General features: G+C 39.8%; 1 protein-coding gene across 4 annotated transcripts in view; it reads right to left on the bottom strand.

Moving 5' to 3' along the window:
- Nucleotides 1-4,766: 4,766 nt before the first annotated feature.
- The window catches only part of UBTD2 (ubiquitin domain containing 2), a 63,209-nt gene continuing 54,714 nt past the window's right edge, over nt 4,767-13,261 (bottom strand). For all 4 annotated transcript variants that reach the window (XM_086362205.1, XM_086362204.1, XM_086362202.1 and 1 more), the window contains one exon: nt 4,767-7,266. In XM_086362205.1, coding sequence (XP_086218331.1) covers nt 6,869-7,266 — 398 coding nt within the window. In that variant the 3' untranslated portion in view covers nt 4,767-6,868. The remainder of the gene's footprint in view (nt 7,267-13,261) is intronic.

Below are 13,261 nucleotides of genomic sequence, written 5' to 3'. Positions count from 1 at the left end.
TCTAAATCAATGAAGATATCATACCTTTTATTGTTTTAGAATGGGGAGCAGGAAGAATGAGGGACAGCCAAATAATAGGGTATGCTGCTGCTGCTGCTAAGTTGCTTCAGTCGTGTTCGACTCTGTGCAACCCCAGAGACGGCAGCCCACCCATCCCTGGGATTCTCCAGCCAAGAACACTGGAGTGGGTTGCCATTTCCCTCTCCAATGCATGAAAGTGAAAAGTCAAAGTGAAGTCGCTCAGTCGTGTCTGACTCTTAGCGACCCCATGGACTGCAGCCCACCAGGCTCCTCCATCCATGGGATTTTCCGGGCAAGAGTACTGGAGTGGGGTGCCATCGCCTTCTCCATGCCAAGGACTAGAAAAGGCCAAATCAACTTGGCAAACACCTGCTGAGAGGGGCTGTTATCCATATCCTGAAAATTCTTCTATAATCTCAGAGTGGGTAAGACCTTAGGAAGAAAACCAAGAAGCCATAAAATACAAGACTGATAGATCTGACCATGCAAAACAAAATTTTTACATGGGAAATTACACAAAAACAAATGACAATAGATGATAGAAAACAACAAATCCTATATTAAGGGCACTATATCCTTAATATAGAAAAAATATTTACAAATTAAGAGGATAAAGACCAAAATGGATTAGGAAAATGGGAAACAGATAATTCATAGGAAGAAAAAAAAAATAACAAATAGCCTTAAAATATACAGTACAATGCTAAGTTTCATTCAAAGAAAAAACACATGACACAGGTTTCCACTTAGACTGTCAAAGAGCAAAAAGTTGGTCAGGGTATAGGAAAATAAGAGCAGACATAGTCTACAGCACTAAACTGGTAAAAATCCATCTGGAGGGCCATTCAGCATCTGCTCTCTGTATGTATGCAACGATCTGCAATACCCCCTCTTCAGCAGTGTATTCCATGGTTGTACATAGACACAAGGATGTAACTACAGAAAAGGACATTTCACAGGAGCTCCGTTTACAGTACCAAAGTCTAGAAAGACCCGTGGTACTCCAAACAATGGAACGCCACTCAGCTATAAAGGAATGAAGCAGATCTAGCTCGAGTTATAGGGAACAATCTATAAGATTCACCAGAATCAAATGTCTAGAATAGCGTATGTTATTTATGAAAAAGACAAGGCAGGATGGGTGAACATACTCACACACACCAGAGCAGTGCTTCTCACATTGGGAGCAGCAGTAGCAGCATCACCTGGGAACTCTCAGAAATGCAAATTTTGTACCCGCCCCCGACTCAGACCTACTAACTTGGAGCCTCTGGGAGAGGAGTCCAGCAATCTGTATGTTTTTTTTTTTTTTTTTTCTTTTTTTAAATTTCAGATACACACATGCTCCCCATCCTGAACCCTCCTCCCTCCCCCCTCCCCATACCATCCCCCTGGGCCTTCCCAGCGCACCAGCCCCAAGCATCCAGCATCGTGCACTGAACCTGGACTGGCATCTCGTTTCATACATGACATTTCATATGTTTCAATGCCATTCTTCCAAATCTTCCCACCCTCTCCCACAGAGTCCATAAGACTGTTCTATACATCAGTGTCTCTTTTGCTGTCTCGTATACAGGGTTATCGTTACCATCTTTCTAAATTCCATATATATGCGTTAGTATACTGTATTTATGTTTTTCCTTCTGGCTTACTTCACTCTGTATAATAGGCTCCAATTTCATCCACCTCATTAGAACTGATTCAAATGTATTCTTTTTAATGGCTGAGTAATACTCCATTGTGTATATGTACCACAGCTTTCTTATCCATTCATCTGCTGATGGACATCTAGGTTGCTTCCATGTCCTGGCTATTATAAACAGTGCTGCGATGAACATTGGGGTACATGTGTCTCTTTCCCTTCTGGTTTCCTCAGTGTGTATGCCCAGCAGTGGGATTGCTGGATCATAAGGCAGTTCTATTTCCAGTTTTTTAAGGAATCTCCACACTGTTCTCCATAGTGGCTGTACTAGTTTGCATTCCCACCAACAGTGTAAGAGGGTTCCCTTTTCTCCACACCCTCTCCAGCATTTATTATTTGTAGACTTTTGGATCGCAGCCATTCTGACTGGTGTGAAATGGTACCTCATAGTGGTTTTGATTTGCATTTCTCTGATAAAGAGTGATGTTGAGCATCTTTTCAAGTGTTTGTTAGCCATCTGTATGTCTTCTTTGGAGAAATGTCTATTTAGATCTTTGGCCCATTTTTTGATTGGGTCATCTATTTTTCTGGAGTTGAGCTGTAGGAGTTGCTTGTATATTTTTGAGATTAGTTGTTTGTCGGTTGCTTCATTTGCTATTATTTTCTCCCATTCTGAAGGCTGTCTTTTCACCTTGCTAATAGTTTCCTTTGATGTGCAGAAGCTTTTAAGTTTAATTAGGTCCCATTTGTTTATTTTTGCTTTTATTTCCAATATTCTGGGAGGTGGGTCATAGAGGATCCTGCTGTGATGTATGTCAGAGAGTGTTTTGCCTATGTTCTCCTCTAGGAGTTTTATAGTTTCTGGTCTTATGTTGAGATCTTTAATCCATTTTGAGTTTATTTTTGTATATGGTGTTAGAAAGTGTTCTAGTTTCATTCTTTTACAAGTGGTTGACCAGATTTCCCAGCACCACTTGTTAAAGAGATTGTCTTTAATCCACTGTATATTCTTGCCTCCTTTGTCAAAGATAAGGTGTCCATATGTGCGTGGATTTATCTCTGGGCTTTCTATTTTGTTCCATTGATCTATATTTCTGTCTTTGTGCCAGTACCATACTGTCTTGATAACTGTGGCTTTGTAGTAGAGCCTGAAGTCAGGTAGGTTGATTCCTCCAGTTCCATTTTTCTTTCTCAAGATCGCTTTGGCTATTCGAGGTTTTTTGTATTTCCATACAAATTGTGAAATTATTTGTTCTAGCTCTGTGAAGAATACTGTTGGTAGCTTGATAGGGATTGCATTGAATGTATAAATTGCTTTGGGTAGTATACTCATTTTCACTATATTGATTCTTCCAATCCATGAACATGATATATTTCTCCATCTATTAGTGTCCTCTTTGATTTCTTTCACCAGTGTTTTATAGTTTTCTATATATAGGTCTTTAGTTTCTTTAGGTAGATATATTCCTAAATATTTTATTCTTTTCGTTGCAATGGTGAATGGAATTGTTTCCTTAATTTCTCTTTCTGTTTTCTCATTATTAGTGTATAGGAATGCAAGGGATTTCTGTGTGTTGATTTTATATCCTGCAACTTTGCTATAATCATTGATTAGTTCTAGTAATTTTCTGGTGGAGTCTTTAGGGTTTTCTATGTAGAGGATCATGTCATCTGCAAATAGTGAGAGTTTTACTTCTTCTTTTCCAATTTGGATTCCTTTTATTTCTTTTTCTGCTCTGACTGCTGTGGCCTAAACTTCCAAAACTATGTTGAATAGTAATGGTGAAAGTGGGCACACTTGTCTTGTTCCTGACTTTAGAGGAAATGCTTTCAATTTTTCACCATTGAGGATAATGTTTGCTGTGGGTTTGTCATATATAGCTTTTATTATGTTGAGGTATGTTCCTTCTATTCCTGCTTTCTGGAGAGTTTTTATCATAAATGGGTGTTGAATTTTGTCAAAGGCTTTCTCTGCATCTATTGAGATAATCATATGGTTTTTGTTTTTCAATTTGTTGATGTGGTGTATTACATTGATTGATTTGCGGATATTGAAGAATCCTTGCATCCCTGGGATAAAGCCCACTTGGTCATGGTGTATGATCTTTTTAATGTGTTGTTGGATTCTGATTGCTAGAATTTTGTTTAGGATTTTTGCATCTATGTTCATCAGTGATATTGGCCTATAGTTTTCTTTTTTTGTGGCATCTTTGTCAGGTTTTGGTATTAGGGTGATGGTGGCCTCATAGAATGAGTTTGGAAGTTTACCTTCCTCTGCAATTTTCTGGAAGAGTTTGAGCAGGATAGGTGTTAGCTCTTCTCTAAATTTTTGGTAGAATTCAGCTGTGAAGCCGTCTGGACCTGGGCTTTTGTTTGCTGGAAGATTTTTGATTACAGTTTCAATTTCCGTGCTTGTGATGGGTCTGTTAAGGTTTTCTATTTCTTCCTGGTCGAGTTTTGGAAAATTGTACTTTTCTAAGAATTTGTCCATTTCTTCCTCGTTGTCCATTTTATTGGCATATAATTGTTGATAATAGTATGTTTTTTAAATCTGTGTTTTTAATAAGCCTTCCAGGTAATTCTGATGTATGCTGAAGTGTCAGAACCACTGTGCTAGAATATCTCTAAAGATATCCAGAAAACTGTGAACAGCTGTTACCTCTGGAGAGAAGAAATGCGAGATGAAGCACAGGAGTTGAAGAGAGACTTTTTTATGTTCGGATTTTTTTCCCATGTGAACGTACTGCTTATTTTAAATAAAAATTCAACAATCAAAACCTGCCACTTGGATCCAAAATGGATAATCCTTCTGAAAAACTGAATGATGGGTTTTGGTTTACAGCATGATTCTTAAAAGAAAAAAACAACAACCTACTGAGCCCAAGGTTTCAAGGCAGCAAATAAAGTGTATCTATAAATGCCCATGTATGGTTTGATACAGCAGAGTCTAGGTTTGGTGATGATGAACTTGTTATTTACTGACCTGGAAGGGTTTTAAAAGGGGGAAAACCTTTTTAGAAGTTTTATCAGTAAGAAGCAGATTACCCTTACTGTGGACAGTAATAATAGTTAAACACCCAGAATAAAGGCAAAGACAAAGAGAAAAATTGAACTTTTTTTTTTAAAAAGCACAAAAACCCTACATACTAAAATTGTACACATCAAGTATTGGTCCAATCTTATATCAATCTATTTACAATTAAACAGCACCATGGTTTTCTCACCTAGGTTAGTTAAACATGCCCAGAAAATTGTTATTCAAGGTATATGTTCCTTTAAAATAAAATAAACTCTTAACAGAGCTCAAATCCTCAACAAACAAAAAAACTTTTATCAATCATAGATAATTATATCACCAAATTTACTTAAGAAAAATAGATTTGAACATTTTTTTCCCTCCAGTTGACAAACTTTGAGAGATGCTGCTGTTTAATGTGGCAAACAAATTAAGAAACATTTTGATGACGGGGCATTATTCTAAAACACCCTCATGTACCTCCACCTCCACATATAAAAATATTCCTTTGGAATTAATGTTGCTGTCCCCTCTTGAATTTAGATTCAATTATCAGCAAAGCTAAATTAAATGTAGCCACAATCTTTAAAATGATTGCATAAAAAAGAGAAACAGTTAAAGCTCTCAGAAACACGCTACATTACAATTATAGATATTGTATCTAATCAGGCTATAGGAAATTTAATAACATTTTAAACATAACATTTAAACTAAATAGCAGTTTCAGTCTGCCACTGAATTAATAATGGTGCTTCACATCCAAAATGAGTGTGGAGGTCTGATCATCTCCCATTTGAGAACCACGTTAAGTGCCTGCTTGCCTCTGCTTCTCCATCTCATGGGTTCCTAGAGGTTCAGGGACATCGTATGTGCTAGCCCCCTTCTCACCTATGGAACCAACTTTGAAAAGGCTCTGCATTAAATACAATCCTTGGCAGCTTTATTCCATTGAGAAGCCATGGAATTTATACAGAAGAATCAGGTTATGCCATGGAATTTTTCAGTTTTATAATCTGCCGATGCTTCTTAATTTGCCTCTTTGCTATGAAAGATGAGAGAGGAAAATTCTCATCCACCACAACTACAGGTAACAGTGAGCTATTATGGTAAGCACTGAAGTATAAAGCAACGTATCATCATTAGGTCTCACTGCCAATGTTTAAGTGATGCCAGGAAATTTTTCACTAGTAAATTATGCCTTGAAATTTTTTTTCTGAAAGATTGAAGACAGGCACAATTCTCCTAGGCACAGACAGAATGGGTTTTCTTTACACCCTTCCTGCAAACCGGGGGAGACAAGATAATTACTTTATTGATTCTGTGCATTCCCTGACCTAGTATGCATGCATTTGGGGCACAGCTAGCTCTGAAAGTTCTAAGCAGAGTAGGCAGATCAATGAAGGTATTATATAGTAGTGACCTTCTAAGCCTGGATATGAAAACAGCTTCTTATATAGACATTTCAGAATACTTATGCAGCAAGAGGACAATGGACTTTTCAACTAAGTATCAGTTGAAAATCAGAGATCTGAATGCACTGACGAAATTATTGCCTAGTGTTCCAGAAAGATGCCTGCCACCAACGCGCTAGAAAGGCACCAAAATTTAGTGTGAACGTAAATAAGGAGCTCAACCCATGAGAATGGGAGTAGCAATACTGAAGCACAACTTGCCAGTCTCTACACCTTTATGGCTAAATATGACTTGAGCAAAGAACTAAGATCAGAAAAGTTATCGAACCTCAAGTACTGCTCTGTTAGTTTCCATTTCAAAAAGCTCAAGTTTTATAACTGTTATCGATGATTTCTGGAAATTATATTTGAGAACTCTGTATTCATAGGTGCTTGGTGCTGTTCTTCATGGGTGCAATCTTCTATTTACAGTCCAAATCATTTAAATACAGCCATTACATAGTTGTTGGGTGTTTTAAAATAAAAGGTTATCTATTTCTTAACTGCCTCTTGAATTAAAAATTGTAATTACATGAGTCTCAAAGGCTGGCTCTTTGTGTTTTATTAATTACTTTTGTTGGTCTCCATCACAGATGGAATTTTTCACTGATAATTCCTCAGAACTAAATCCATTCATATGGAATTCAGAGCAGTGAAAACAGATTTCACGCCATAGAGTAGGAAATGAGAACAATAAAAAGGGGCATGAAGGATCTGGGGACGGCCAACAGGACTAGGTCAGTTCTCAACTGGTGTTGGGTTCTGCAGAGGTTGGCTCATTATAACCTGTACGACATAGTCCTTTGGGATCTTCAGCTCTTCCAATCTCATTTTGTCAGTGAGAGGTCTGCCAGAAAAGAACCACCGCTGACTAGCTGGTTCCACTCCTTCCGCAGCATGCAGTCGTCTCTTCATGTGGTACACTGTGTCTGTGCTGCGGACCACAAGTTTGAGGTCTTTGCCAGTGGAGAGGCGCAAACGGAGCTGAGATTCATACCCAGAATTGGGCGGTGGCTCAGGAATATCCAGAGTCTCTATGTCGCTCTTTTCCTCTATCATGTTGATTGGTGGTGCCAAGCAATAGACTGGAAGCTGGTATCTATTCCCCAGTTCATCATAGCACTCTGTAAGTGCACCTTCAGAAAGAGAAGAAATGAAAAAGGGTTTAACCTAAATGAATGCATTTTTCTTTACATTGTGCAAATGCTCAAACATCTCCCTGGCTTGCCACTTAAAAGGGAAAAAAATGTAAAATAAGACCAATCTCTGTCAGTGGTCAACGACTGTTATCATGGATGGCCCATGACCAATTATCTGAAAAAGGGCAAGTGTCAGTTGCTCACTTGTGTCCGATTCTTTGCAACCCCGTGGACTGTAGCCTGCCAGGCTCCTCTGTCCATGGAATTCTCCAGGCAAGAACAGAGGAGTGGGTAGCCATTTCCTTCTCCAGGGGATCTTCCTGACCCAGGGATCAGACCTGGGTCTCCTGCGTGGCAGGCAAATTCTTTACTGTCTGAGCCACCAGGGAAGCCCCCAATTACCTGAGTGTTTATCAAATGAACCAGGACCCTAACTCCTTACCCTCACACTTCTAAGTCATTTTATACCTAATTTACAGTTTCATTAAAAAAGGAAAAAAAGCACACAAAATTCCAATTTACTAATATTTCAATGCTCAGACCAAATTAAGGGGAAATTCAAACTGCAGTGGGATATCTTTTAGGAAACGAATCAGTTAACCTTAAAAACAAACAAATAAAAAAACCAGATCTCTAAGCCCAATTCGCCACAATAGCATCCCAGAGTGGTTCTCTTAATGCCCAGACTTCCTTTGCCAGAAGACCTCAGTCCAAAGAAATCACAAACTAGAGATGACAAGCTTACCAGCTGCCACTGGCTCATGGCTTATATATGAATCTCATTAGCACAATTACCACAGAAGTGACTGAGGTGTTTTATTTACCCTAATTATTAGTCAATCTGTTACAGAGAAGCTACGGGTTAAAAAGGAAGAATAAAAGAAGTATGAAGTTTATAACCCACTGCTCAGGGGAGGGGATAAAAAGTGTTTGCGGTTTAAAAGAAGATATTCATGGTTAATTTCTTTATAAACTGCATTGTAATTACCAGAGCTTCCCTTGGGGAACTTGAGGGCATACTGAATGAATGCTTTATTGTAAGGTATTCATAATGTGTCCTTTGTTCAATATAGATAAAAACCAAAAACATCTATATTCAAAACACTACACACAGGCTAATGAACATGGGAAGTGGGACACTGAGAAATGGTTATCAATGAACAGGTGAGTTAATAACCTGGTCTCTGTGGTCACTATCAACAGGCGGAAAATACAAAGAATTCCACATGAGATTCGAACAGTCGCCAACGCACCAAGCGTTGACCTGGGCCTGCTTTCTAAGTTACGTACGATGGGCTGGGGTGAGACCTCAGCCACCAAGCATCAATACTCGTGAATCTCCCCTTCCTCTGTGTTTAATGTTCAGCCTCTGTGCTGTTCACTAATTAATCTGAACACTGCTATGAAACTGTAGAGATGGACATGTTTCAAGCCCAGCTGTGATCACCAGCAGTTTCCTAAACTAGCAGCCATCACACTGTAGAATGTTATTTATAAAATCAGTTGTGCAAACTTCACTGTGTACATACTTGATATAGGCTTGTTCTAAGGCAAAGAAACCTACCAGTGTCTTTCAGATGGCCTGACCATTAGGAAAACTAGCAAAGAAAAGGTGGAGAGTTCACTACAGACTCATCATCTCTCTCAGGAAAATAACTTCAGATACACATCCCACTGATACCAGCCTGACAGGTACAAGAGCATGTATTTACATGCGTGCATGCTAAGATCCTTCAGTCGTGTCTGACTCTGTGCAACTCCATGGACCGTAGCCCGCCAGGCTCCTCTGTCCATGGGATTCTCCAGGCAAGAAAACTGGAGTAGGTTGCAATGCCCTCCTCCAGGGGATCTTCCTGACCCAAGGATCAAACCAGAGTCTCCTGCGTCTCCTGCACTGCAGGCGGATTCTTTACCACTGAGCCACCGGGGAAGCCCATATATTAACGTAACTATTCTATTAAAAAAAAAGTTCTCTTAGACAGGCACCATTCTACACCTTGTTTTTTGGTTGCTTTTTTTGACCACGCAGTATGACATGCAGGATCTTAGTTCCCTGACCAGGATCAAATCCATGCACCCCCTGCAGTGGAAGCGGGAAGTCTTAAATGCCAGGGAAGTCCCAAGAGACCAAGCTAAATCACTACTTTTGCAATCAGGAGACCATGACGATACTCCCAGCCTTGTTATTAACTAGGTGTACAACCTCCAGCAGCATTCTTTAACCTCAAATACTTTTCTCAATTAGCTAAATGAGGCAGGATAAAAATGACCTGTAAATTGGTTTCCAGGTTTACACACACTGCTTCATATTCATGCACCACAAGAGACAGAGAACAGGAAAGCAAACCAAAGCTGTCAAACTGTGGGCAGAATCATGTCTTGACCAAAAGGCAGCCTGCATTTCCAGCCTCCCGAGAAAGGAGGGCGTGAGGCGCTGTGGCAGCGTCTTGTCCAGGGCTGAACAGCAGCGCAAGGCACCCTTACGACAGACGCACAGCCTGCCAGGCACTGTGGTCTTCCCAGATCTGAATACTCACTTCTGCATCACAGTGTAAAGCTGAGTCTTTCCCCACCTGCCCTTCAGCCCAGAAAGTCAAGGGTTCAGTTTTCAGAGTCAAATGGGTAAGAATAAAAGCTCCATGGAAGAGGTACAGCTGGATGGCATATCTTCTTGCTCCAGCTCAGGAAGCCTCACATCTATAATGCTGTAAATAAACTATCCAGACTCTACGGCTAAGAAGCTCCTATATTCTGATATTTTGGGGAAAGGTAACTTCAATTTATCTAACATGAAATTTTCTGGTTTACTCTGTTCTTCACTCCTGCCAGTCAAATTATATTGCAAACTGAATTATAAATATGTTCCAGTTTTAGATTAAACTAAAAAATAAATATGCCAAAAATTCAGGCCATGAAGTCAAATATTAATTATATTTTTAGACTAGTTTTATGGATTACCCTCTACCCACATTAAATATCTGAGTCCATAAAGTATCAAAAAATTAATCAATATAGACCAGAGCTGAATACTACCCCAGAGTTACCTATACAGAGCAGAATGACTCCTCTGTAGGCTCAAACTGTCCTGAACAATATATTCCCAAATCCCCCACCGTTTTAGGGCCCTGCGTCTTTTTATTAAAGACAAAACTAACGGTGGTCTCCGTCACTTGGCAAACACCTGGAAGTGTTAGGGTGTGTCACTGGCACTGAGCACAGAGGGTTACAAGGAAGCAAAGGCTGCCCCTGATCCCCAGGAGCTTAGAGTCAAGGGAAGCAGACATAGTGTAACCACCAAGGGTGTAAATACAAATTGATACACTGAGAACCAGACAGAGGAGCCAAGGTATCACACAGCAGTGATGGGACTAGAGCTGGTAGAGCCAAGAAAGAAAAAACTCTATAAAAATAGTGTGCTCTAAGCATGACACAGGGAGCTTCTCTGGTGGCTCAGGCAGTAAAGAATCTGCCAACAATCCAAGAGACCTGGGCTCAATCCCTGGGTCGGGAAGATCCCCTGGAGAAGGGAATGGCTACCCACTCCAGTATTCCTGCCTGGAGAATCCCATGGACAGAGGAGCCTGGGAAGCTACATACAGTCCACGGGGTCACAAAGAGTCGGACACGACTGCACAGCTAACACTTTACTCCACTACAGGCATGACACAATACAAATAACGGGCATCCCAAGAAATATGAATTATATGGAAATAAGAATTAATGTAAGTATGGAATAAAAAGTGGCTTTGCTGAGGTGAAATACAGAATCAACTGTGTGAAATTACTAAACAGCAACAGTGAAAATCTAATAGAAGGCTTAGGGAGACTTAATACTATAGAACATTTCTAAAGGTGGCTAATACCAGTCCATGAGTCACTCCTACAAATATTGAGTGCCTACTATATGCCAAGCAATATTATGCCAGGGAATAAGACAAAGCCTAAAGATTCTTTTATTATTTGCATGAAACGAGAGTGACTGACTGGAATTAGGGGAACCAGCTAAAATGATTGCCTAACAATGGAAAGAAATGGATCTGAAAGAATTGGTGGTAATTAGCAGGACCTAATGATAGATTGTGTGTGTGCTCAGTCGTGTCCGACTCTCTGCAACCCCATGGATTATAGCCTGCCAGGATCCTCTGTCCATGGAGATTCTTCAGGCAAGAATCCTGGAGGGGGTTGCCATGCTCTCCTCCAGGGGATCTTCCCAACCCAGAGACTGAACCCAGGTCTCCTGCAATGCAGGCAGATTCTTTTACCATCTAAGCCACCAGGGAAGCCCAATGATAGTTTAGGAAAGGCAAATCACCTAACTAGGAAATGAGAGTGATAAAGAATTCAGGGTTACAAGATTCTTTGCTTAGTCTTAACTGCTGCAGGTATGGGGAGATACTTCAATTGAGTTATCTGAAGGTAACTGAAGAGGCATATTGGGAAAAAGATAAAAGCAGTGTGTACAGTAATAATCTTGAATGTACAAGCTTAAACATAAAAGCAAACACTTAAAAAGAGGGCTTACTAGCTCTGTCTGAGCACTTCATATACAATGACATTTAATTCTCACAATGACCCAGTAAAGTAAGTTTATCATACTCATTTTACAAATGGGAAAACTGAAGAAGAGACAGGTAAGCTTGTCCCGGGTCAGAGAGTAACAGAGTACAATAATCTGATTCCTGAAGAAGTAAATGTATGACACACGGATAAGGCTTCAGGGCTTGTGATAGCTCTACTGGACTCTCAGGTTAATGATATGGCTAGTGGAAGGAAGAAATGCTCTTGGAAAAAGGCAGAGGACAAATACAAGAGGGATGAAAAGCCAAACGTGAATCACAAGGCACAGTGCAGCCCAAAATACATTTGCCAGTGCTGTTAGTGACCAAGCAAAGGAGGATACAGAAGAGGAGGCAAAAGGAAGTGGTGACTAAGAAGTTTCAGTGCTCTGAAGCCACCACATGTAGTGACAAAACGGACATATTGCTGTCAGTGTTTCATCTACAATATTTGAGAGCAGAGTGTAAAAAACAGAGTGTGGTGAGAAGATGGATAGCTTCCCTTAAAGAAACCCTGTGTATAAACACAAAAGGGAAGGGACCACTCTAAAAGTAGGTAACATTAGGATTTTTTTTAACCTTTCCAAAAATTACTAGCTGGGTTTGCATTTGCAATTTACAAAAGGTTTTAAATTATCACCCACTGACCACTGATGGTGCAGCTCATCTAACAATTCCCCACTCGTTCTAAAGATGTGCTAGCCAGGGTTGCTTAGATTGCTCACCAAACGTTCTTTGTGGAAGTACACCCGTCTTTTATTCCTCCTTCTCCTCACAACATCATTATAGGCCTCAACCGAGTCCTAGCAGAGAGACAGATGGCCACAGGGATAAATGCCGCCAGGCCACTGCTTCCCCTGGTCAGGAAGCCCTGAAAGCTCCCCAGGGCAGGAAGAAAGCTGCCAAGACTACCTTCTGTCCTGATTTCATACATAATTGTTTGAGGTTGTTTTTATTTATCTTCTATCTAGATGATTGGCTCCGATGTTAAATTTTCCTTGTTTTCTATGGCTGCTTTTAATTTGGCTGCAAAATATTTCACAAGAAAATTATAAAGACAGGACTAAATTAAATACCAAATAATAAAAATAGCTTTCTTAAATGTCATAACATCTAACACTTTACTGTTTCTCAAGCAGTCTTTGAGATTAAAAAAAAGACATCTTTGTAAGCATTCAAAGGCCTCACTGGTTTTCCTCTATGTTTAAGACCAACTAGGTCTTCAAACTTTTACCATGTGAGACTTGCAGTGTTACATGATCAAATTTGAAAATCAAAGTTGAAAATCAATTTTATGTAAGGACGCTTTTGAGGATATTAAAATTTTTGTCAGTCATGGGTGTTTACATGTCAAAGCTGATCAAACTGTATACTTCAAATATGTGTTCTTCAATATACCTTAATAGTGTTGAAAACATTTATCAATAATATTGAAA

This window comes from Bos grunniens, chromosome 20 (genome assembly GCF_055505025.1).
Source record: "Bos grunniens cultivar Pamir isolate PY7600 chromosome 20, Bosgru_T2T1.0, whole genome shotgun sequence".
Lineage (NCBI taxonomy): Eukaryota > Metazoa > Chordata > Mammalia > Artiodactyla > Bovidae > Bos > Bos grunniens.
This window is presented reverse-complemented; position numbering and strand designations above follow the sequence as displayed.